The 24,547-nt window shown below is 41.5% G+C and overlaps 1 protein-coding gene across 2 annotated transcripts; it reads left to right on the top strand.

Annotated features, from left to right (window-relative positions):
* Positions 1-271: 271 nt before the first annotated feature.
* Positions 272-23,195, top strand: si:ch211-236l14.4 (SITS-binding protein). Of its 2 annotated transcripts, XM_018664403.2 has the most exons (11): positions 272-577; positions 872-1,322; positions 2,988-3,159; positions 12,868-13,075; positions 13,263-13,413; positions 16,432-16,629; positions 16,909-17,177; positions 17,274-17,410; positions 18,158-18,279; positions 20,175-20,354; positions 20,531-23,195. In XM_018664403.2, the coding sequence occupies exons 1-11, from the start codon at positions 573-575 to the stop codon at positions 20,702-20,704; spliced, it is 2,067 nt and encodes a 688-aa protein (XP_018519919.1). In that variant the 5' UTR covers positions 272-572; the 3' UTR covers positions 20,705-23,195. The 2 variants fall into 2 exon arrangements, with proteins under 2 accessions (XP_018519919.1, XP_018519916.1); XM_018664400.2 differs by having other exon boundaries at positions 272-1,322.
* The last annotated feature ends 1,352 nt before the right edge of the window (positions 23,196-24,547 follow it).

The raw sequence follows: 24,547 nt of genomic DNA, 5'->3' as shown, positions 1-24,547 counted from the left end.
GTCAGTTTGATTAATGAGACAACTAAACTAAACACAAATGAACACATAACACGAAGACCGCGCTGGTCTGAGATATTCCACTGCTAACACCACTTGTGGTTTTGAAATCGGGTTTCAGACATCACTCTTTGCTCTCCATTAAAATGTTAGACGCCACGAGATCAAATTTGGATAAGGCATGGCAAGTCTCCCAACCTTGCCATGCCCAATTGACGCCCCTCACCGTCCACCAAACCACTGGGTGACAAGTCCCTACAGTCTTTTTACGCACGGAGAGCGCACGGAGAGTTTACGAGCACGCATGGGGGTCCCTCCCTTCCAGGCTGTCCGTGGCCTCCTCGCCTCGGCGGGCAGCTCCGAGACTCTGCCAAACCTTCCTGATCCCCCATTTCCCTCTCTCTACCTTTCCTCTGAAGAAACAACCCGGCGTTACGTCAGAAAGTGCAGGGCAAGCAAGACAGCGTCTTAGGAGCTATTCGTAGGCATTGCTGCCAAACCCGGCTTGGGGCTGCTCACGAGCTCACTGCAGCCAATGCAATTTACAAATCCAACACTTTTAAACCAGCAGCAGTATGTGGTAAGTCAATTATTAATTCATACTGTTTTATTTACCGCTGGGATTTTTTTTCTCACAGCTTTCTTCACATGACAGGTCTCTGTTGCTGGCACAATTGCGCAAAAAAAATCAACAGTGTAAACGGTGTAAAGATAAAAAAAAAAAAAAGTAGGCTGGTTTACCCTGTAGCCTCACTGAAAACACCATGACATGATGAAGCGACAGAGATTTTTTGACGCACAGAGATTTCTGCAGCAATTTTTGTGTTTGATTCTTTGCTGATCTCAAAAACAACATGCCCCACGCTCGAAATAGGAACCCTAGCCCCATCCCAGAGGTAACATGGGACACGGGATTGAAGGAGATGAACGAGACCTGGAAAGGAGCTATTGCCTGTCTCGGGGTGGCCGTCTTCTTCGTAATGACCATCGGGATCATATACTGGCAAGTGGTGGACCAGCCCAACAAGAACTGGATCCTCAGGGGGACTTTTAGCGGACTGATCTGGGAGAGAAGAACCCACTCGCTGGTCATACAGACCCTGACGGAGGACAAGACCTATGTGGAGATAGACGTCGGGAACGTGGGGAACCCCGACATCGAGGTTCCCTTCGTGAGGAACCTGTGCTGGCTGAACAAAACGGAGTTCTGCTATACGTGGGACTCGGTGGCCGAGGTGAAGATCTCGCTGGAAGTGAATGAGGAGACGGAGACGGAGTGTTACAGTATGACTTGGGCGCCGGTGCACTGTCATGTGGAGCTGAAGGTAGGGTTTCTCTCAGTGTGCACAGAGAGCCAGACACTAAAACACAACCAGAATCCTCTGACGTTCTTTTACTCAAAATTAAAAAACGCACTCATAGATTTACTCACAGTTTATTGGCGTGTGATACTGTTGCATAGTATTAAACATATATTTGACTAAATGCTGCATTCAGCAGGCCCCTATTCACTTTCAAAATCTGCAAACACCATATCAATAGTAATTCTTATACAATCGGGTGTTTGTTTTATATGGGTGATGTGCCCACAATTACTTGATTTCAACGGCCACCTGTTCATATAATAATATGAAGGCACAGGATACTGCATTATAAACGAGCAGTGTGATCATTTTTTAATTGGAAAAGTTGCGTAAAAACACGGATTTTTGCAGCAGGTGTGGTGTGTATGATTTTGATTTTAAAAAAAAAACTTACTGATTTTATATTTATTCTTTATTGTTTTGAAATTCAGTTTCTTAAACTTTTGCCACCTGTTAAATTGTATGAAACAATGCACATAAATAATGTTCCCGGGGCTCATTGGAGCTGAGTTGAGCTAAGTTCTAGACAATAAATAAATAAATAAATAAATAAATAGTAGTTTGCATGATTTTTTTTTACATTTTAACAGCCCGTGTTTTAACCGCACTGTGCGGAATACCAATCGTCTTCAAATCTGCTTCGCCACAGTTGTTGTGCATTTTTACATGCACAGTACTTACTGTACTCCCCCCACCCCCACCACCCCAGCTTAATTATCAAAGGCATTTAACTATTGGGATGTTTGGGGAGGTTAATCTGTCCCCACTGGAACATTCCTCGCCATAACTCCGTGTCATGTGGCGCGACTGCTCACAGAAAATCTTTCCAAACTGAAGTCACCCTTATTTTCTCCAGTTTTGATTTTTTCTCATTTCCAAAATTCTGCCTACGGTGCCTCTCAGGTGACCCATTGGCACCTGTTCTTGCTGACTTGCAATAAATGAGCTCCCACCCCCGGTTTGCGCCATTTGCCCCCCTCCACCCTCCAACCTCCACCCCCACGCGCGTAAAGACGTTTTGAGGAAGGGACGGGCTTTCTCTTAGAAAACACTCTTGTCACTCAATCCCTTCTGCGTGCGATGCTTTCTGAGACAGTCTCATGTAGCAGCCATCACATACACCGCAGTAACTCACACTGAATGTCAAAGATTAGATCCATCCATACTCTAAGACATCAGCTACATCATGTCAAATACATCTCATTTTCATTTAAGTATTGGGAAGCTCTTATAAACTGTCTCAAATATTCAGTAAATGTTGGTGGTTGTTTAGATGTGCCTTCAAAGGTTGTCAAATGTAAAAGCAACAACAACAAAAAACAAGACAAATGAGACTTGCATTTTCTTCTGTCCTCTTCTGTCTCATGTGGCTCCTTTAATTCTCAACTCTACTACTCAATATTTTATATATTTCCCTTTATATATTTTCTTTCTTCAATGAAGTCTCCTCAGCATCAGTTTTATATGTTCATTTGCTGTTTCAGTCTTCACTCTGTCTTTATAAACCTTTTCCTACCTATTTCTTTTCCTCATGTGTCTCTTTCTTATGCTGCTTTTGTTTTTCTGTGTGACTGCATATGTATGTCTGTGTGTGTGTGTGATGTGTGTGTGTATATATCCTTCCAGGACTGCTTCTCCATGACCAACGTGTCCTGGTATGGTGGAGCCAGCGTCCGGGGTCAGACGTGGCCGATCAATGATCAGAACGCCACCATGCAGCCCTTCATCGTCAGCGACCTGAGGGACAATCCCTCAGGCTTCGGCTCTGCCCTGGAACGCTACTTCCTGGGTTCGTCAGGTAAGAGGTGATGGTTGGGATCAATCTCTTATATCACAGATTGTCTCATGATAGTCACAACTCCTCCTCACACAAAAGCCTGTTTCAAATGAGAGATGATCTTTTCTCAAAATCTTCAAAATGGCAAGGGGTCAAGAGTTTTTCCACACTTGCCACTGGTGTGGGGTTAGTGAGGGGGCTCGGGAGAAATCTGACCCCACATCAGCGAGTATACGGCGTGTGGCGTGAATCCCAGGGCGTGAGGGAAGCCCTGTGGGTGTCGTTGTGTTTTCTTACCCCCTCCACCCCACACACACACACACACACACATCCCCACCCACCGCTCACAGTGGACGTTGTTTGTTTGTGTTTGAGCTGAGAAAAACGGTCTGGCCACCTCCAGAACCCAGCATCTCCAAAACAACAGCCACCGCGACTAGATGGGACGCCTGGCCCCACAAATAGAGCGTAACACGATACTGTCTGCGGCATCTCAGTTTATTAATTTAGAGATTACACTACAAAGAGACACAAACCACCTTTAGCATCTTAAATTAACTCTTAGGGATACCGGGGTAATTGCCTTTTGTTTCTATTAAAAGGGCAGGTTGGATCAGAGCCCTGCTGACTCTTATAACTCACTGGGTTATTTTGGGGGGTGTTAGATTTTATCCAGGGGGCAAAGGGGGGGAGGCAGGGACCACTGGCGGATGTGAATGGTTAATGTGACTGATGAGGAACGTTTGTGGTGTGTGCGTACATGTGTGTTTGTGTGGTAGCTGGTATAGCATTAACCTCAGGGACTCTGGCCTCTCAAGCTGGCTTTGTGTGGACTTTGCTTACTGAGCTCCTGCTGAAACTAACCAGTCTTTGTTCTTGAAAGACTTAGAAATATAATGTTATTATTGTGATCAGACTGGTAACACCACACGCAGAAGTTGTCTAGACATATGCTGAATATATTTGTGTGTGTGTGTGTGTGTGTGTGTGTGTGTGTGTGTGTAAGCCACAACATTAAACGGGTCACAATAGAGGGCATGGCATCAACCAGTGAGGTGACACAATCATCTATTACGACTTCAGTGATTGTTAGCGGTAGCCTCACACACACTCATTCACACTCTGGTGGACACAAATGCACACATGCATGATCACGTACACCCATACACACATTTTGGGATCTTATGTAACACCATCGGCAGGCTTAACATGAGAAGTCACATGATTGAAACCCCTTGCGAGAGGACGGCAGTAATTATCAAGGCCCTGTAACCCTTTGTTTCTCTGTTCAGCTTTGCACAGAGAAAGAAAAACACATACACACACATGGATGAGATGAGACCCCAATGAGAACAACTGTTTGAATGTTGCCAAGTAACCACTCGCACAGACACATACTGTACATAGTCCCAAACATAGCAAACTGATGCTCAGCAATGACAACAATGCCCATTGGAGCATTAAAGGTACTGTATATTTAACATAATATCTTGCTTGAAAGTTCAAGGATGTTTTTGTTTGGCACTTGGGTTTACATAATGAGCACATTTGACCTTAGAGAGAATCATTTTTCACAACTGATGATGTGCTGAAAATTGCACCAGGCTACTTTGCTACTGAGGTTCAGCAGAAATTATCATTGAAAAATGATGTGGATGACGTCGGACAGGGTAGATGTGCATGTGCATGTCTCATTCCTCCTTGCTGCAAATATCTCAGTTAGAAATTAAAGAGATCTAACAATGTTTAAGCATTCAAGCCTCAGATTTGACATGTGTTAAGAATATTGCTTTATTGTTTTGCAACATTTCACAACTGTGCAGTGTGCACATGAATTCATCGGCTCCTTATGTGCACAAGCTCAGCCTGAAGCTAATGTTCATATGTTTGCCTCATTTTCTAACAGTGCAATCACACTGTTGTCTGACTCTCCATACTAACATTTATATCACCTGTAGATGCCTAAGTGGGTAGATGAATGATAGATAGATACTTTATTAATCCGCACAGGAAATTCAAAGTTCCAGCAGCATCAACAGACTTAAGATAAAGGGTCGAAGGCATGCAATAAATATTGGGAATAATAATAAAAACACTGCTAATAAAAACACAGTGATACACACAGTGATAAACACAGTGGTACTGTAGGCTACTGTGTATCAGACCACTAACAGAGAGTTTAACAATCATGCTGCACTTGGAAAAGTGAGGTCTCTTTTTTTGTGTAATGGAGATTGCAGTTATGCACATCAGATCCACTGGTTACCAAGCATAAATCTTTTTTCAAATCCTATACAAGCAGCACCAGGCTCCGATAAAATAATAACACAAGCATCTGTGCTCATGTGCACATCAGACTGGTTGGTTATGTTTTTTTTTTTTTTTTAATATTATCCAAATGCAGCTACATTCTCCATCTTTATGTTCCCAATAGCTCTGACAAAAGTTGTACCTGAAACGTCACATTTAAAATTGCAATATGACTGCGGCTCAGATGAACAGCATGAAGTGGTAGAGTCATAACTGTGTTACTGTTGTGGTTAATAGTGGTGGGACAGGAAACAATTATAGCAGCTTTTATGGAGAAAAAAAATGTTAGTGTGTGTGGATAGTAAACAAGATCATTATGGGAAATTGTGAGTTTATGCAGCCGTGTGAAGGCTTAATCAGATTATTGATTTGTTCCTAGTTTTGGCAGCGAAGCGTTATTATTTTTGCATGTAAACCGACCAAATCTAATTGAATGCAGCCCCCAAAATCACTTACAGAATGTAAAATAAAGGCAATATACAAAATAAATCTTTGTTGTAATGTAGACTCAGTATAATTTATAACTGCATATTTTGGTTAATTGTTGTGTTTCCAAGTAAAATTACACAGAAAAGACAGCGACTGGGCTCTCCATATGTCTACAACAGTGAACTCAACTTAAAAATTAGTCACTGTATATTGGCATGTTCAACTCTACACCTCTCAGCCAATACTATCAGTTTCCTCTCAGGAAGGTGATAGCATTGGCTATGATTTCACACTTTTACAAAGTTAGTTGCAGGTTCAGTACATGACCACAGTCACAACATGCTTATAATGCAATGAGTGAATTTATTTGAATTACTAGAGTCTAAAATGTCTTTTTCTGACACCCCATCTGAACTCACAGTTTTACTCTCATGAGTTATGAGTTCACAAGACAAAGCTGGTGCACTTCTTCTGCAGTTTCAGTTGGGTGAAAAAAGTACTGCAGCGTATTTGTTTTCCCCAAAACAGATTGAGGAAAGGCAGCGCTCCAGTGGTAATAAAAAAAAGTGAAAGAGCCGCCGCATGTCTTGATCATTCAGTGAATTTTATCTATAATTAATGGACTGAGAAATCCACATTTTGGCATAAAGTCCTCATCAGAGCTATGATGCAGCCTTTTTCTTCTGGATGTGCTTTTGCAGAAACAAACATATTTCAGTTTTAATGTAATATTAGGTTTCACAGCTGCGTGAACCCTCTGACTGTCAGCGATATTTCTGTTGTACATGTGAGGCGTAGTGTGTGCATGGGACCTGTCTTCACTGACTCTAGTTAGTCATAGGGGCGCATTATAAATGTGGTGGGGAATATGGAGCTGTGACTGATGTTACTAAGCTAAGAGGACTCCTGGGGACGGTTAAAGAGCAAGACAGACAGACTGAAACAGAGTGACAGAGCAAACAACAGACCACATATAGTAGAGTGATAGCTGAAAAAAGAGAATAAAGAAAAAGAGTAAAGAGTAAGTAAAGAAGAGGTAGAGAAGTAAAGCAGAGAGACAGGAGAGAGGATATATGCAACCATGCAGTAGAGTGACATTTGAGAGTGTTGCCAACTGGAGGAACTTGTCATAGCCCCACCTGTCTTTATCCATACAAAAACAACTGGTCTACTAAGGACAGATTAGATATCACTGAAGCCACATCCTGCATTAAGAATATAAGAAGGGACACTGTCCTAAAGCTTTAAGGGCTTATTCCTACATTTACTCGACTTGAAATCCTGAGGATACAATTTCACATGGTGCATCAGTCAGCAAATATAAGCAGAAATAGTGTTGGATAAACTGTGGACATGTAGATACGTATAGTTTAGAAAAGAATTACTGTACATAGTCAAATCACATGACAGTAACTGTGTGCTGGCTTGATATAATGCTGATGTAACAGTAACTGACAGGAATTGTCTCTGTGTTCATGTCCTAAAACAATAAATGAAGTAGCTAAAGATGCACCAACTTTAATAATTCACTTAAATAACATCAGCATTGCTCTATGGTGTCTATTAAGGCCCAGTATTTGAAAATACCTTTATTGCTATAAATCAAAATATAAAGACGTTAAAAATGTTATTTATTGCGAGATCTATTTTCCTACTGTTTTTATTCATTTCATTGCTCACACAGCTTGATTAATTTATTCATTATTTGTCAATTTACATTCACAATTTATGAGACAAAACTAAAAACTGTTGAGTAGCATAGTAACTACATTTTTACTTCGGCGTGGATTTTTATCGCTATAGTACCATAGCTAAAATGCTTGCATGGACACAGTTTTGTTCAGGCAGAATATTTTGTAGTATTTGTATTTGTAAGTATTTGTAACTCAGCTGTTTTAAATGCTAACACGTGTGTATCTGCTTTTTAGAAGTTAGTTTTCACATTGAAAACCTTCAGTTAATTGATGATTAACGAAATGTCAGAGCTTCTAGCCTCGTTTACATCTTAGCTACATGTCTGTTACTATTACAGTACCTGGGTATCTAACGATAAATGTCACTATGGGAATCAGAACACTGTTGCTCATACTGAGTAAAAATGTAAGTAGGCACTTTTTTTTCATTGCAAAAATGGGAAATAACCAAATAACTGAAATGACTGATTGGAAATCTGCAATTTGATGGTTATAAGCAAAATAACCAAATAAATTCAAGACACTAAGAAATGTACGGACTTTAATTGTCCACACAGGCAGAGAAATGATTTTATGCATTTAGATTTCATCAGGTTCTGTGTCATCCAAATTTATTGTTATATTCAGATACTGTTACCTGACCTACGTCAGACAGATCTCATCAAAGCCTCCCCAAATCTCGATTACAAATAAGGGCTTGGAGAGAACCTGTTTGTTTTCAGGGAGAGTGTGATAGCTGTAACTTTGACATCACCTCGTTCTTTTGCAGTTTGGATCCAATAAAAGTAATTTATCTACTGTCTCTTCAAATCTGCATTTTTCCATGCTGCCCTTTATGAAGTATCAGAGATCAGATCAGATCAGACATAATTTATCAGACCACATCCTACACACACTTGCACATATGTGTCCGTATGTGCATGCACATTACTTCATTTTCTCTCTCTTTAGTCCCATGGTCTCTCCACCTTTCATTTTACCATCATTTTTTCCTCCCGCTCCTTTGTCTTTATTTCTATCTCTGACTCAGTCTTTCCATGTGGGATCCAAAGAAATGATACTTTACTGCTTCTGCCCATTTGTTGTTGGTCTCTGGGAGGGAACCAGCCAAGCACAACACACAGATAGGGATGAAAGTTATGTAACCATCACAGATTTACATTTTTTTCTTTCAGATTATGATACTTAATCATCTTTATTTGATACACCAGAGATTTATATGCTAAAAACGTATTTCCATTATGGTACTTCAATGTTCAACATCAGAGAAAGCAAGATAATCAGTGACACAAAAATATAAAAATTTGATTCAACAATCTGTGTACAAAACATCCACAGAAAAGAAGTGGTTTTTGCTGCAACTTCCAGTACCAGATAATAACAGACAATAGCTTGTTGTCTTCTAGTTATGTTCTTTTATTATTCTGAACAGCTTCTGGATGAGTATTTTTTTTTAAAGCATTTTCTTTGTCTTTATGCCGAACTAAGATCAGCAACTCACACATACAGAGAGATACATGCTTAAAATGTTCAGCTTACATGTAGAAGGAAAATGAGCTGCCCCAACCCCCACCCCCACCCCCACCCTTGTTACTCAATGGGTCACCAGGAGGTCCTCGGGCAGCTGCCCTGAAACCTCGACCCTCCCGGACGAGTAAGAGGTGAAACACTTCAAGAATGAGTCACTTAGCCAAGTGAAGCTTTGTTAAAGGCAGACTGTCATCTCCTGTATGAGAGGGCTACCGAATGAAAATCATCTGACAAGATTTTCCACAGTCAATCTCACAACCTAATACTTTCCATCAAGGACATCAAGCAAGAGACAGTAGAGAGAGGCTATTTAAATAAAGGACTGATACATCAGCTTCTGTCCACTAATGTATGTGCTGGGTGGGGTGTTATTCAATTAGAAGACCTGTTTTCTAATACTTCTGCTATCTGCTTGTTGCATTACTGTTTGTACGTTGTATGCTGGATGTTTCTTAAGGGTGTGTGTTTATGTACAGAGTATGTAATTCCACCAAGGACAAATTTCCACTGAGGTGGACAACAAAGTTAATATTAATCTTAATCTTAGCTTTAGTAGCTTGTTCACAACCATAACCATGAACTGAGACATAATCAGCTTGCTCAGGTCAGGTTTTGTTTTCTTTCTTGAATACTGAATGACCATTTGAAAAAGACCAGTTTAAGAGCATTACTTGACTTTAAGTGAAACATTAGTGCTGAACTACTTTAACAGTTTGCTAACTTTTACTGCTAACTGCAGTAAAAGAAAGCGAAAATAATTTTATATCAAAGCATTTGAATGTGGCTTCTTTTCATCTGATCTTCTGATAGTCAGAACGACACATTTTTACTTGTGATATTTGCACAGAACACAGCGTCTCGCACTTGAAACAATAAAACTGATTGATGAGAGGAATAGAGCAGAGAAAGTCTCTTTAGTGTTTCATTATTTTTTCAATAAGTGGGATTGGAAATTTACTACCATGGCAAGATCCCAGTTTTGTGGCCATCAATTTCTTGAGGTTGGGCACAGAAACTAAGTTTCCATTGTTAAGGAAATACATGCCTGAACACACACACACACACAACTGCACGCACACACGCAGTTAGCGTTTCAATGCACATGTTTTATAACCCTGCTCAGGTCTGTAAGCGTGCACAGGTGTCATAAATAACAGTATAAATATGACAGGTAAAAGAGCGCAGCCCATCTGGTCCGCAGCAGCAGGGAGTCAGGCGGCAGCGTTTTTCCTCCAAGCCAGCCGTTCTCTCCAAGGGGCCTAGACGCCACATTAAAACCTTCCTGACCCCTCAGAAGGTGCACAAGGGTCACCGCCGCTTCCACCTCCATGCGTTCAGCTCAGACTGAGCAAGAGGAAGTGCAGAACCTTTATGGTCCTATAAGTCCTGCTCTGTTTTTCTTGGAAGTCTACAGTTTCCCATTAAAGAAAGAGTGCGTGAATGTGCGTGAGGAAATAAGTATGTTCATGTGAGGAGGCGATCAGAGGTTGCTCAAATTGCGTGTTCGCTCAACAGCTGTAAAACCAAAGCATGTGTGTGTGTCCAATCATTCAAATCTGCTCAATAAACTTAATTCATTGTTACCTTTGCATATCTGCTGCTTTGAAGGTGAGTGGATACAGCCAGTCAGGCATATAATTTCACTTTTGAGAGCTAGTGGAAAATATTTCAGGGGAAGCTAGGAGTGTTTAAGGAATTGTTCTAAAAATAGGGTCCCCCCTCACTTCCCCTTTAACTCCTGGGCACCCCACCTTGGCTGTAACTCAAACCTGCTTCACTTTCTTTAAATAACACTTATTGATTCCTGCTCCTGTCTGGTACTATAGATGCGTCCAGAGACACTATTGAGTCAGAGATGTGTGTCTGTGTCGCACAGAGCACTGCACTTATATAACCAGGGTTAGAAGTTCACTTTTGATTAGGAGTTCTCCCATTCTAAAATACATGCATGCAGAGTTTTCTGAGTAGAGGTTGTACAGTATAAACATGCGTGACAGGATTTAATATATTTAACATTCAAATCTGCATGTTTAGTCCACGATGGAGTAGAAGGTACAGCTGTTTTTGACCAGACTGTCCCATTTCCTCGAGGCCTCACAGTGTCATTTCCCATAAAAATTAAATATGACTCAAGAAGTCATGCTCGCAAACTTAAACTCCACTTTCCACCCCGTGTGCACTTTGGTGAAACACACTGTTTGCAGCCTGCTGTATCTGCACATCATTCTACGAGGCTGCTCGGTGTCTGGTGTACTCTGGTCGCCTCTATTTCCACTGCCTGCATTCCACTTCCATCCTTCCATAAAGCTATAACATTTTCTCCACTGCTCCACTTTATTCTCCACTGTATGCACACAGTATTGATATGCACTGTTTTAAAACGCCTTTGCTTTATTCAAAATTCAGTCTGTTTGCGCTTTAAACATATAACAATGTCTTCTTGCAAAAAATCTCAGTTTATCTGCCATTTATGAACCTGTATACAACCAGTCAGATGGTGACCTAATACCATGTGAGAGGCAGCTGAGGTGTTACCAGTATCTCTTTGACATTATCCATTGCAAACACGTGAGAAATACCCTGAGGTTGAAGGCTCTTTGCTAGGCTTTATGCAGTACTTGAATACTGATCTCCGAAAACTATTAATCTGATTATAAACTGGTACATGAGTATCCTGCCTGCTCCTGGTCCCTGCCTGCATGAGAACAGTAAGCCCATTGAAACTAGAGAGGGCGACTGAAGCGAGCCAAGCTCACAGCCCAGGGTTCTCAGACTGTCTGCTTGCCTTGGAAGCAGGTCTTGCACCCTAATCTGTCCATTGATCAACTCCAAATCCCAAATCCTAGTTTGGCCACTTTGAGCCGATTGTACAAAAAAACTCGAGCAAGAGGGGCCCAGGGGTTTGAAGGCTCAGACTGATCATCTGGTACTGGGTTCTGCTGACCTGAGGTGGGATAGACCCACAGCAGAGGCAGAACAGAGAGGAGAGGAGAGGAGAGGAGAGGAAGGTAGTTAAAGTTGAGAGGAGAAGGTGGGAGTCAGGATGGGTGAGAAGTGGTGTGGGTAGGGAGGGGGGTAGCGTAACCTGAGAGGGAGGAGGCATTCCTTGCAGGGCAGCTACATCTGTGGACACAATTATCTGCTTCCCATAATCTTATCATTTCACACAGCCTCTGAAACGCTGTATACATACAGTATGAGAGGAAATAGGGCGTCTCTTTGCTGTAAGCTTTCGCTAAAGTTGATTTATTTTATCAGAGTTTCTGCTTCTTGGTTCTGCTTCCTTGCTGGTCTGGTCTCACAGGGAGAGTGAGACTTTACTCCTCTAAAGGAGCTAAAAAAAAAAAAAAGAAGCTAATCCAGAGGAGAAAACAAATGAAAGCAAATATTCATCTTGACTAATATATATCGCTCAACCCTTCTCTGATTGGTGTGCTGTGTAACCTACCTACTCAGACATTGCCAGCAGTCCCAAGGTAAACTCATCCAGCCGCATACTGCTATATCTCATTCTAAGGAGTGTTTTTCTCACATCTGAGTGGAGCAATATCGGCTGACACAGCCTACACTCTACCTCCCACAACACTCCATCCATCACACTCATACCAGTCTCAGTAACACTCGCGCACTATGTCATATAAGAGGAATCTGCAGTGAACTGTCTCACACCTTGGTTTTGACTGCTTTTCACCAAGGCCCACACCTTGTGTTTGTTTGAGGTGAACTCGTCTGACACGTCCTCTCCTGTCTTCTTCCCACCGCACAGGTGTTGCAGTTCTCGTGTCTCCTGATATCCCCCTGCAGCTCGGGGTGGACAGCAGACAGCAGTTCTGCCTGCAGTCGCTGCCCAGCATGGAGCGTCTCCCTCTGCAGTACACCGTGTGCGTGGCCCACAATGTGAAAGCCGCTCACCAGGAAGCCATGCAACAGCTCTCCCAGCCCGACAGGGAGCTGCCCAACATGAAAGCGCTCTGGTCAGTTCAGTTTAGATTAAGATTAGAGGAGATGAGAATTTCCTGGCCTGGGTTTTGTCATAATACCAATAATTAAAGCAGTGATGCATCTGTGAGCACTGACTGAAAGTTTGTGGGTATTTGGGGAGTCATAAACTTTTTTCCTCAAAGCAGCAGGTCCTGCATGATCCCTCTGTGTGTTTTGTAGGCTGCCGTTCTGGAAGCTGCTCACCAATGTGGATTCGGGCCCGAAGGTGGAGAGGGAGCTGAGGATCTTCTCTAATCGTCTGAAGAGACACCAGCTGGGGGAGGGAGTCATCAGCCTCAATGAACATTCCACCACCCTCCTCTCTGATATGGTATGTGTCCCTCACTGTCTCACTATTGCACTGAACCATGGATGTCATATCTCTGTAAGGTCAGAGTCCTCTTGAGTTTTTGTTATGCTAATATTTTTAAGTCAAAGCTGCTCTGGGGACAGGAAAAAAAACTACACAAGTTAAACCTTAACAGTGCAGAGCTGAGGAGTTTCTGTGTTCAATATTAGACTGAAGAAAGGTGAGGACAGCACAGAGGTAGATAAGAAAGAAGCTGAGTGTTCATCTGAAAACAAATGAAAAAAAAATCACTCAGCTCAAGTTCATCTACAGAAGTTATCACCCTGAATAATTTCAAATAGTTCAATTCACCAAGAGATGTGACCCCACCACCTTTACATTCTCTACAACAGTACATCTTTTAATGGACTCTCTGTTGAACCAGCAGATCAAAACTAAAACAAAATCCACCTAATCGAGCCATTGCATATTTGTGAACAACCTGTGTCCACGTTTACGATCAAAATTACACTGATCTATTTCTCCTCATTAGGTTATGAGCAACCCCAATAGCCTATTTCAGTCACAGGAAAAATGTCAAAGAATCTAGGACGTAAGAGGCCATTTCATGGTGCTGTTCATCATTGTGAGCCCCAGCAAACTTGGTTTCAAATCTTAAGTATTTCTATATGATTTCTACATTATTATTATTATTATTACTATTATACCAATGAGGAAAAAAGGACAAAAACGTAAATACATTAATTTTCTTTCCAACTAAAACTGTTCCAACCTTGGCAAATGCACAGGACCCCATTGCTCACAGTTAAAGTCACTGAGAAAATAGTTTTTCAGTGTCCAAAGTTTTCTATCTGCAATTTTTGTTATCTTGCACAGTGATTCTGTGATTCTATTAAAGTTTGTCTCACTTAACTCAGTCCCCAAGAAATGCTTCTATAAGTTAACACTGTGCAAACTTATCACTGTTTAACACCTCTGCATCCTAATTCTAGACGAACATTCACTACAGCACAGTGACACAACGATGCAGATCTGGTTTGCCGAAAGGTTTCTCATTCGACCTCCCGACCTCTGGCCAAGTCTTGCACCGTGTTAGCTGTAGACTCTCATAATCCTCCTCTTCAGCCATCTGGGCCGTGAGGCTGGCGAGGGTTCACTGGTCAGAGGTTCAACGCCGGTCAGGGATCGGGATGAAAGAGTTTTCTTAAGTGGATCTCCAGAGCGCTGGAGACAGGTGGGGAATGAAAGAGGGAGGACAGGTTCACCGAAATGTCACAACGTAGAAAAAAAGATGGTTTAAGGCCTGTTGCTTTCACATTGAAAAATCTGTTTCCCAGAGTGCACACTAACTGCAGGACACTTTTTGAATTATGCCTTAAAGCCTGTAAATGTGATATGTCATGCTGTTTTCAGGTATTCAAATTTATTTAGCTGTGATTTGGTATATCTGGTGAGTTTTAATATAAAACTGCAGGTCATGTTCTCCTATTCTTTGCAATGCTGGGTTCCTTTCTATTATTGTTTCACATTTATCCGGTTACTTTCCTCAAATGTTATTGGCAACTGGCTGGAAACAAGACCACCGGGACTACAGTCAAGTGGATCTAAGTCAATACCTGGGGATATTCCATTACAAAACAAATATAGCTGAGAGAAGACAAACAGAACCTTCATACTCCTAACAGATCTCAGGTTGCTCTGAGTGTGGTAACTGCTGGATGGCAAAGAATCAGGTTTGTTGAGATTCGAAGGGATCTCATGCCAAGACTAACTCGAGCAGGTGATGCTGACACCGGCCTGATGCTGCGATTTGACCTGGACCGTGCAACAGAAGAGAAGGCAGAGGAGTTTCACATGGCGAACCTCACTATGTTACATTCACAATGCTTACAGTATGTTCCCAGTATCAGTTCAGTAGGTGTGAAAGGACAGACAGAGGGGGAGAAAATGGGAGGAATAACAAGCATCAGTTGATGGATGACATTTGGTGGACAAGAGTTTCCGTTACTCACAATCTCAAGTTTTCTGGCACAAAGATAAACCTATCAAAGATATTAAAAAGAGTAAAGATATAAACACTCAGTAACTGCCGAGCCAAGCATACAGTGCTGCATGGAAACTTACAAAAACTGGAGTTAAGTGTAAGTGTAAGGCTCTACAGAAGTGTGACTGGCAACAATGATCCTCTGTAGAAACTAGACCCCTCTTTCACTTCCAGTTTTACAAGTATTCATAAATTATCAGTCACACTATGACCTTTCTTTCCCAGTTTCCATATTAGTTTGGAATGGCTTGCTGGCATTAGAAAATTTGGGTTATTAATACCTTTGCCATGTTTCTAAGCTTATTACCAAGACAATAAATAACGTAGCTTTTTGCAAACCAAGTTTTAAAAAAAACAACAACTAGGAGCTAGCCCAAGTTTTTGTCTACTTTGTGTAATTTGATAAATATTTGGAAGTCACTTTCAAATTCGGGAAAAAATCAGAACCAAATGAACACTAAGGGGGAAAAAAAAGACATTCTAAGAAATTACATAATATGCGCTCATCTACCCTTTCTTCCCACCGCAGCTTCACCTTCAGGGGTCAACTTTTGTGTTCTTAAGAGGTTTTGCTCCACAGTTATGTAATCTGAAATCTCTGTTTGACTTTAACATGAAAATTCCAAAGGATTATGATATATGTTTCAAGGTTCTGACAGAGGTCATATTGTCACAGCTACAAGTTTACAGTGGAGAGATCAATATGATTTGTCACACCAGTTTATTTCATACCAATATACATTTGAATTGCTCCATTAGTGCATCATATTGTTGGAAATGTAAATTATTTAGATAATAATGCAGGCAGTTATTGATTCAGTTATTGTTTGTTATTAGGCTGCTTCCCTAATGCAAACATGAGGCAGTACAGTGTTGACCTTATCAGAGTACACACTGATCAGACAATCAAAGCAGTAATTGGTTTTTAATGTTGTGGCTGATCAGTGTACACAATAAGCAGTTCTATCATAGTGTATTCCTCTGTGTCTCTGCAGGACCATGACTACCTCAACATCAGGAAAAGGGGGATGTCCAAGAGACTGACCAGGGACCTCCCACTTGTCAAGCTTCTTAACATTTCCATCACCCTGTCCCCTTTCCTGGGCGTGGACACCACGCAGTTCCACACCTCCCTCATGGACGGCACTGAGGCCTATTGGCTCAGTCTCCCCTCAGCCCCTCAGGGACAGCTGGTGAGGCTTGACTGGAGAGCATCCATCATCCTGTAAAGCACTTATCAACATTTATATTCTTGCTCTGAGGTTTACTCTGTTTTCATTCTCGGTGGTGTTGTGGTAGAGCGTCACCTTCCTGTAAAGTAGGAAACTCCACTTCCCATGCATTTGGATTGGTCTTAATTCCATGTCTGAAACACTGAACTTATGAGGACACTGTAAAAAAAAGAAACAAGACACACGTGATATTAGGGTAAAACTAACTAAAATTAAAATCTATTTACTTCTTTCCTTCAGATCCCTGTGATGAGTCAGTGGCGAGGAAAGTTCTGTGTAAAGCTGAACATCACCAACCCAGGAGCAGTAAGCTGGTTCCTGGACAGAGTGGGTTCCCTGCAGGCCCATTTGGGGATGGAATACATCATGCTGGAGGGGGGCGAAGGGAACCTGTTTAAGGAGCAGGCCCTGCGGCCACCGCAGGCTCTAGGTGGAGACAAGTACATCAGCCTGCTCGCTGACCTGGCCACACGGATAGGAGACTCTACCATCATGACAGCAGGGACACGGTAAAGCTTTCAGGCATCTTAATCTATAGGTTTTTTTCAGTCCGCTTTTCAGTTTAAATCATGTTTATCCTTACTCTGGTTCTATTTGCACCTCAGGTCGAGCCACAAGCCGCTGTTTGTGAGAATGACCCCCTTGCAGTCCGATTGGAGCCCAATGGGCCTGAAGGGCATCATTCCCTCCCTGCTGCACCACACTCTGCTGGGATACAACTTCCTCATTCCTGATGCAGTAGGTAATACCTCAGCCTATGGGCCACTTCTCTCACTTTGTTAATATTTTGTTCTTATGTGGTAACTGAAAAAAGGTTGTTTTATTTTGTTAAAGAACTCATCTGATCTTTTGGTTTCTGGCAAAAAAAAAAAAAAAAATAAGTGTATTCCTGTAATATTTGAAATTCCTGTGATGGCAGATCACAGCCACACAGACTGCTGATATCTGTGAGAAAAGTATTCACTTTGAAGTGGAGAAAACAGAGAGCTGTCATAAATGGTCTGATATAATGGCACTAACATGAAAACATCATTTTATCCTTGTATATCCCATCCATCACTGTGAGAATTGTACTGGGATCTTTCTCATTTTCTTAAATCACCATTTTCTTGTATCAGTGTATGAATGAATGGATTTGTGAAGTTTCTATCATTGTGTCGTGTAAGCCTGGCCCACATGGGCTTACAAAACACTACTAATTAATATAAGCCACAACACCAAAATCTACAACTCACAGACAAACTTAAGTATACTATAGTAATCAGAATAAATACTAATTCAGAACTTGTCTTCTCATTCAGGCCTTTGAGACAAAGTTAAACATCTGTATACCACAATATTTCACTGTTTTATCATGCCATTTCAAAAGAAAATGGGGCTCACTTCCAACAACCTGTTTTCCTCTGATATTTTTTTTTTACTCGTTACTGGAAGAATACCAGTCCAGCGTATGATAATATTTTCTACCTATCTGCCTCTATCCCCACAGGTGGCTCTCTGTCTGGAGACCTGGTCACAGATGAGGAGTTGTTCATCCGTTGGTTGGAAATCGCAGCCTTTCTCCCCGTTATCAGCTTCCACACGCCTCCCTGGATCTGCGGAGAGGATCGGGTATACAACCATAAACCAATAACACCTTTACAAACCAGTCAGAGCACCTTGTGTATAATGCATGAATGAATTTAACCCTCGTTTTTTGAAACTCTTTTCCACTTCAACACACTGCGCCGTCAGGCTGAGGCACTTGTCATGACAGCTGCATCATCCACATTAGATGAAATTACAATAGTGACAACATCGTAGGCTCACATTCTTTGCCAGACTTGATAACAAGATTTTCACTTGTGAGGATTTACAGTGGAGAGATCAAGTGAAGTGATGTGTGAATGCTGCCAATTAGATGTTCTAAAAGGCAGTGGGAGATTATCCTTCCTCCTTAGACTGCGTTTAGATTACGTATGAAAAGAGGCAGGAGAGAAAGAGTTTATTGACCCAGCAGCCTCTCCTCACCTCTGTGGGTCAGTGCCGAGAAGTTCCCACCATTGTCAGCGAGCCAAAGGAGCATGAGGTCTGCTGAGTCCAGGTCTATCAAAACTCCCCCCCCCACCCCACCCACAAGCAGGAGAGGCAGGACTAAACCCGATCCATCTCCGCTGGAGTGCGCAGTGGGAAAACAATGCCTACGGTCTCAGAAAGTCCGGTGACAGATATCGATATGTTTGACGACATGGTGCCAGAGCCCCAGTTCCCACACTGAAAAGCACTTGATGCTATTAAGGCTATTTTTCCCCTCTGCTGCCCTTCCCCTCTTCCCTCAATAGGAGCAATTGTTTGGCCTTCTCCCAACATCACCTGTGGTTAAGAGTCCATCTGTTCTGAATTACAATCCCTCCTCTAGATTTATGGCTCGCTCTTGAGAGCCACTTCAGCAGGAATGATAATGAATTTGAGGACAAGTCTTGGAAAAATACTTTATTGTGGCAATTAAGATTTCCATGAGTAATTGACAAGTGTGACAGAGTGGGAGTGATCAACTGCTTTTTTCCACTAGGAGAGGACTGAGGCAGCACAATATATTGGTTGTGACTTGTGCTGCGAGACAAAGATAAAAATAGGCCCTTTGGACAGTTAAACATTTGACAGCAGCAATGTTTTCCATTTTGGTCTCTTGCATGGCCTTCAACTTATAAACTTAAATGAAGTGAGACTGAGAAGACTTTTTAGAGGAGAACAGGCTGCCGCATTACGTGTGATAAATGACTTGGTTTTATGGGCATTTTACTGTAGTTTAAAATGTGGCGCACCTTTATTTCCAGAATGTGTGAGACTTCAGTCAGTCACAGACAGGTCACAGCAGCGACCGCACTGGAATCAAATGGCAATAAAAACCTCAAACCCACACACATGCCTGGCTTCTCAATTAGAGAAAGATCCACTCAAACCCAGGCTGTGACTTCAAGCTCATTCCTACAAATGTTCTCAATCCCAACTCATAAAAATACATTTTTTATAGATGCGGTCAAGTTTTGTTTTTGTCATGGGACACTGAAGAGGATGTGACCCTTCCAGGAATGCTGAAGTAGTGTGGCCAGAGGGAGACAGGACAAAGACTTGGACAGTGTTAAACTCACTAAGTCAACAATGAGCTGCTCTTAAGTTCTGTCTGCATGTCTGGGTGTAGAGATGGCACAAATGTCTTTAACAGACCTCATTGTCAATATTATTCTTGTCCTGAAATCCTTGTGGCAGATGATTTAGTTTAGGATGGGACGTTTTTTTTATTGGTTTCAGTTTCTAAGTTGCTGTAGATTTCTTGAAAATGTATTTGTCTGGATATTAGTAAAAGCTCTAGCTGCTACAGTTCCACAAAAAAGCAGATGATTATCCTACAGAGATTATTCATGAGCTAACTTCTGTAATAGATTATTTCCCTCCTAATTATTTTTTCTGTAATACTCATTATGTCTAAGTCTTCCTTCTATTTGTGATCTATTTGTGATCAATAGGTGTTAAACCTCACTCAGACCTACATAGCAAAGCACCAGAGGGATGTGGTCCCGCTGATAGAAAAGTATGCAGAGGAGTGGCAGATGACGGGAAACCCCATCTACCGGCCGATGTGGTGGCTCAGTCCCAGCGACCCCATGACCTTCACCATCGATGACCAGTTCCTCATCGGAGACGAGGTGACTTAATGGAGTTCTGATGGGAAGGGATTAAGTTCCTCTTGTCAGCATTCGATATGCTTGGCATACAGCCCCTAACTGTAACCTGATGTCTTGCTAATTAAGTGTACAATCTCTCTGACATCTGGGTTTGTTTTACCAAACTGATATGTGTGTGTGTTGTTGCCTGTTTCCAGGTCCTGGTGGCACCAGTGGTGGAGAAGGGGGCAGTGAAGAGGGATATTTATTTGCCTGATGGGGGCTTTCAGTGGCAGGACAGCCAGAACGCTCAGGTGTTCGATGGGGGGACGTTCCTACAGGACTACCCTGTGCCCTTGGAGGAGGTGGCCGTTTTCTTACGGAGAAGCTGAGTTACATAAATGATCCACCGAGTCACCTGACTCATCCTGTTACTGTTTTGAATCAAATTCTTTTTTTTTTCTTTTTTTTTATTAATACTCGTGCTGTTCTCAACTTGCACTTTTCCACTAAAGACCATTGACCCTGTCTCAAGGCTCTGTCTTGAGATAATATGTAGAAAGATTTTTTATACTTGCACTTTACAGTTCAAATTTATTTGTATTTTTTTTCCTTTGTGACTATTTTTTCTTCCTTTTTTAAAAATGTTAATTGGTTTTACCTCTTGGCTGATTTGTTTCTGGACTTTTTCTGCCTTTTTTTGTGTGTGTATGTAACTTCCAGAGAAATCTGTGTGTTTACATACTGCATTTCTACAGTCTTTAAATTTTTAGTTGCTGCTGGCTGTCTTGATAAGGAGGAACAAAGCAAGCGCCTTGTTTGCTTAAAAAAGAATCTGAATCTCTCAAGAAGACCAAATGAAGATATAGAAGGACAAAGGAAGATGTTTGAAAGGGCTTTTTCGAGGGGAAATGCTTATTGGGATGACATTAGCTCAAAGAAACCTTCGTACGAGAACCGAAGCAACGTGGTACCGTATGTCTTGCTCACTCATCGGAAAGGCCTTTACTTGAACTTATCAGGCCAAAGGGCTGTTGTTTTATGAATGTACCTCAAGTTATGGTTTTTCACTGCTTTGCAGAATCATCACACACAACAACCTATCACCCCTTAGCACTTATGCTTACAATTGTTTAATCAACATACCACTCGTTGGACACATCTGAATGTCCTTTAGTACTGTAGGCCACATGAAGTTGAGGCCAAGCCACTGTCATTGTAACTCTGACAATATTTGAATTTAGATTAGAGTTAACCTTCTTACTAACCTGCTGTAGAATGGGCTTTTAAATGAGCTGCTCATTTTTGTTTAACTAACTGTCTGATGTTGTGTTATGCTTTTTCATGAGTGCTAAAGCAAGTCTTGTTGACAACACCACAGAGGTGTAAAGGATATTTTAAATAACAGTGTGATATGAACATATTTGCTTTCTTGCAGAGAGTTAGATGAGAAGACTGCTAACACTCCCATGTCTGTACAATAAATATGAAGCTAGTTTAGCTTGCTGCAAAGACGTGAAATGGGGTAAACAGCCAGTCTGGTCCAAATCTAGCAAAACCTGACTACAAGCCCCTCGAAGGCTCACAAATTAACATCCATGCAAAAACAAAAGTTAAAAAGATAAAGTAACAGTTTTATGTGGTGTTATATGCTGGACTATTTCTCGGCCAGAAGCAGTGACTTCCTCCAGTTTTTATGCTATGCTAAGCTAACTGTCTTCTGTGTGTAGACTTCTTAATCAACAGGAAGATATGACAGTGGTATCAAACTTCTCATCCCGCTCTCAACAAAAAAGTGAACAAACATATTTCCTGAAACGTTGAACTATTCCTCTAATAGGATGGGGGGTGGGGGGGTGGGGTCCTCATATATGATGTTCTCATATGTAAGAAATGTCTATTGCAGCCATCTTTGATTTAGAAGACATTGTTGAAAGTATTACCTGCCACTGACAGTCACAGAGTTGCAGTGGCCACTTGACACAAACCGTCAGTAAGTAGCAAGAACAATTACACTGCTGTCCTCATGTGAACCTTCACTTAGCCTACTCTTTGGACTGTGCTTGTGATCACATCTACTTCCCCGGCTTGCTTTACTTCAGTTGCGTTCTTTATGTGCGAGATCTTCTCATTTGGTTTGAACCCTGACTAAATGATCAAAGCAAATGAGATGTGAATGAGATAACTGATTTTCTTTTGTGGTGATATTCAAAATCAGCCCATGGAGAAATTTAACAACCTTTGCACCATGATACGCTGCTCTATGTAGAGTTAATTAGTTGACAGTGCTCTTTGGCAGTGTTTTTCTTTGTTGATTTGTTCTTCACAAGATATTCTTAACAGTCCAGCAGTGATGATTCAGACTCTGGAAACTTATCACTTAGTGAATGCTTTACCACTAAATTGACTGTGTAACTTTGATCTAACAAGTTTACTGTATCAACTCCAACACTCAGGTCTACTGAAGCTTATCAAATCACCAAATGTCTTAGTACAACACAGTATGTTGTGAACACATCAACGTCTTAATCTCTCTTAGAGCTGAATGTACAATGGACAAACTGTGATTTCCCAACCGAGCCCTTTCATGTGAGGAGCTTTTCTAGTTCCTGTTCTAATGCTTTTATGGAATGCTGTGGTATGTTCATGTATAAGTTGCAGGAAAAGCTTTGATGTGTTATTCCTTCCCTCTACAGACTGAGCAATCATGATGCCGCCTTGATATGCCACTCTTAAATCTGGACAACACAAGTGTCTGGATTATTGCAGTATCAGCAATGTACATATTACGATGACTGTGCCATTACAAGTGTTTTTTCTCTTCTGTAAATCAGAGAACTTAGAATGAGAAAGTTGCAATAAAGTTTACATTTTCTTACTTCACATCCTTGAGTCATTTAGTTGCTTATTTTATGACAACAAGTAAAGGAGGTTTAAAACTCTTCATGTCAGAGAACAACTGGACAGTTTTTTTTGCCACAGTCCTTGATATTGCATGTCCTTATAAAATATGCCTGTGTGTGTTTGGCTGTCCATGCCATGTGTGTCATTCCCTTGTTCCCAATGTCCTATGTTCCCCAAATTTGTATGGCACACAATTGTGGGAACCCATCAAATGGGTCAAATTTGACTAGAGCACAATGGGAGGGTTAATGTGTGTTAACAGAATATTGAACTGGGGAATACAAGACCCTGAAATAGGACCCAGGGAACATGGGACTTTGGGAACTTAAGACCCTGGGAAACATAGACACGCTCCCTGTGCAATAAACTGGTGACCTGCCAGTCTGGTTCCTTACCTGCCAACACTGGATTGAAGGATTTTCTCCAGCACCCATAATGATCCTAAATAGAAATATGCAAATATAGAAATTGATTAAATGGAAAAAATATATATATCTTTTTACTTGTGATATCTACTGCATCCATGTCCGTGTCCATTTGCACAAATGCATTCTCCTGTGTGAGTGTACGTGTGTGTGTGTGTGTGTAAGGCTTTTATTATTAACACTACCCACTCTTCCTTCTCCTTATGTCAGAAAGTCCATGTCTATATATCTGTGAGCATGCTGACGACTAACATCTCCACTAATTCCACTTAAACCTAATAAAGGTTATTTATAGCTTTGGTGAGCACACGGTGGGAGAGATTCTCAGAGGAATCACATTCAGCCCAACCTCCAGCTGAGCCTCTCCTCCTTACCTTCCTCTTCTGCTGCCCCTTGGCTGAGCTCCACCCTGGGGCCCCATGCAGGTCCTGCTCCTATAGCGCAGTTAGACAGGTGCAGCTCGCCGCAGACATGCACGGCCCCTCCACGCCAACCACCGAGCTCACCCTCTCCGTTTACACCCTCGCCTTAATCACTTAGATTCATATGGCACATTTTTGAAAAATCTGGGCGCAGTTCTCAGTCAGATAAAATTCACAAGACATACTAGTGTGGCTCCATGGTTTGTGAGGTGATGAAGTTACAGTGCTAGAGGCTGGAGAGGACTCTGCTTCTAAGGACAGCAGAGATTAGAGTGCTGAAGTGACCTTCATCATTCTAAATGTTTTATTAATCTCAATTTAGTAAGTTCTAAAAGTTTATATAATTTTTATTTCATAAATCCAATTTAAATATAATTTCCCCCTAATCTGTGTACAATAAATGAGATGTTTGATATTGATCCTTTATTGTGAACAGTGGTTCTCCCTCTCTGAGGTCAACTTTAATGTGAAATCATGGCATAAT

This window comes from Lates calcarifer, linkage group LG10, assembly GCF_001640805.2.
Source record: "Lates calcarifer isolate ASB-BC8 linkage group LG10, TLL_Latcal_v3, whole genome shotgun sequence".
NCBI lineage: Eukaryota > Metazoa > Chordata > Actinopteri > Centropomidae > Lates > Lates calcarifer.
The sequence above is the reverse complement of the archived record's forward strand: the minus strand, read 5'-3'. Positions and strand labels throughout refer to the sequence as shown.

Coding starts and splice junctions, on each gene's coding strand:
- si:ch211-236l14.4 (XM_018664400.2), top strand. CDS start 852: ATGCCCCACGCTCGAAATAGGAACCCTAGCCCCATCCCAGAGGTAACA. Junction 3,160..12,867: donor CTACTTCCTGGGTTCGTCAG/GTAAGAGGTGAT, acceptor CCCACCGCACAG/GTGTTGCAGTTCTCGTGTCT. Junction 13,076..13,262: donor CCCAACATGAAAGCGCTCTG/GTCAGTTCAGTT, acceptor TGTGTTTTGTAG/GCTGCCGTTCTGGAAGCTGC.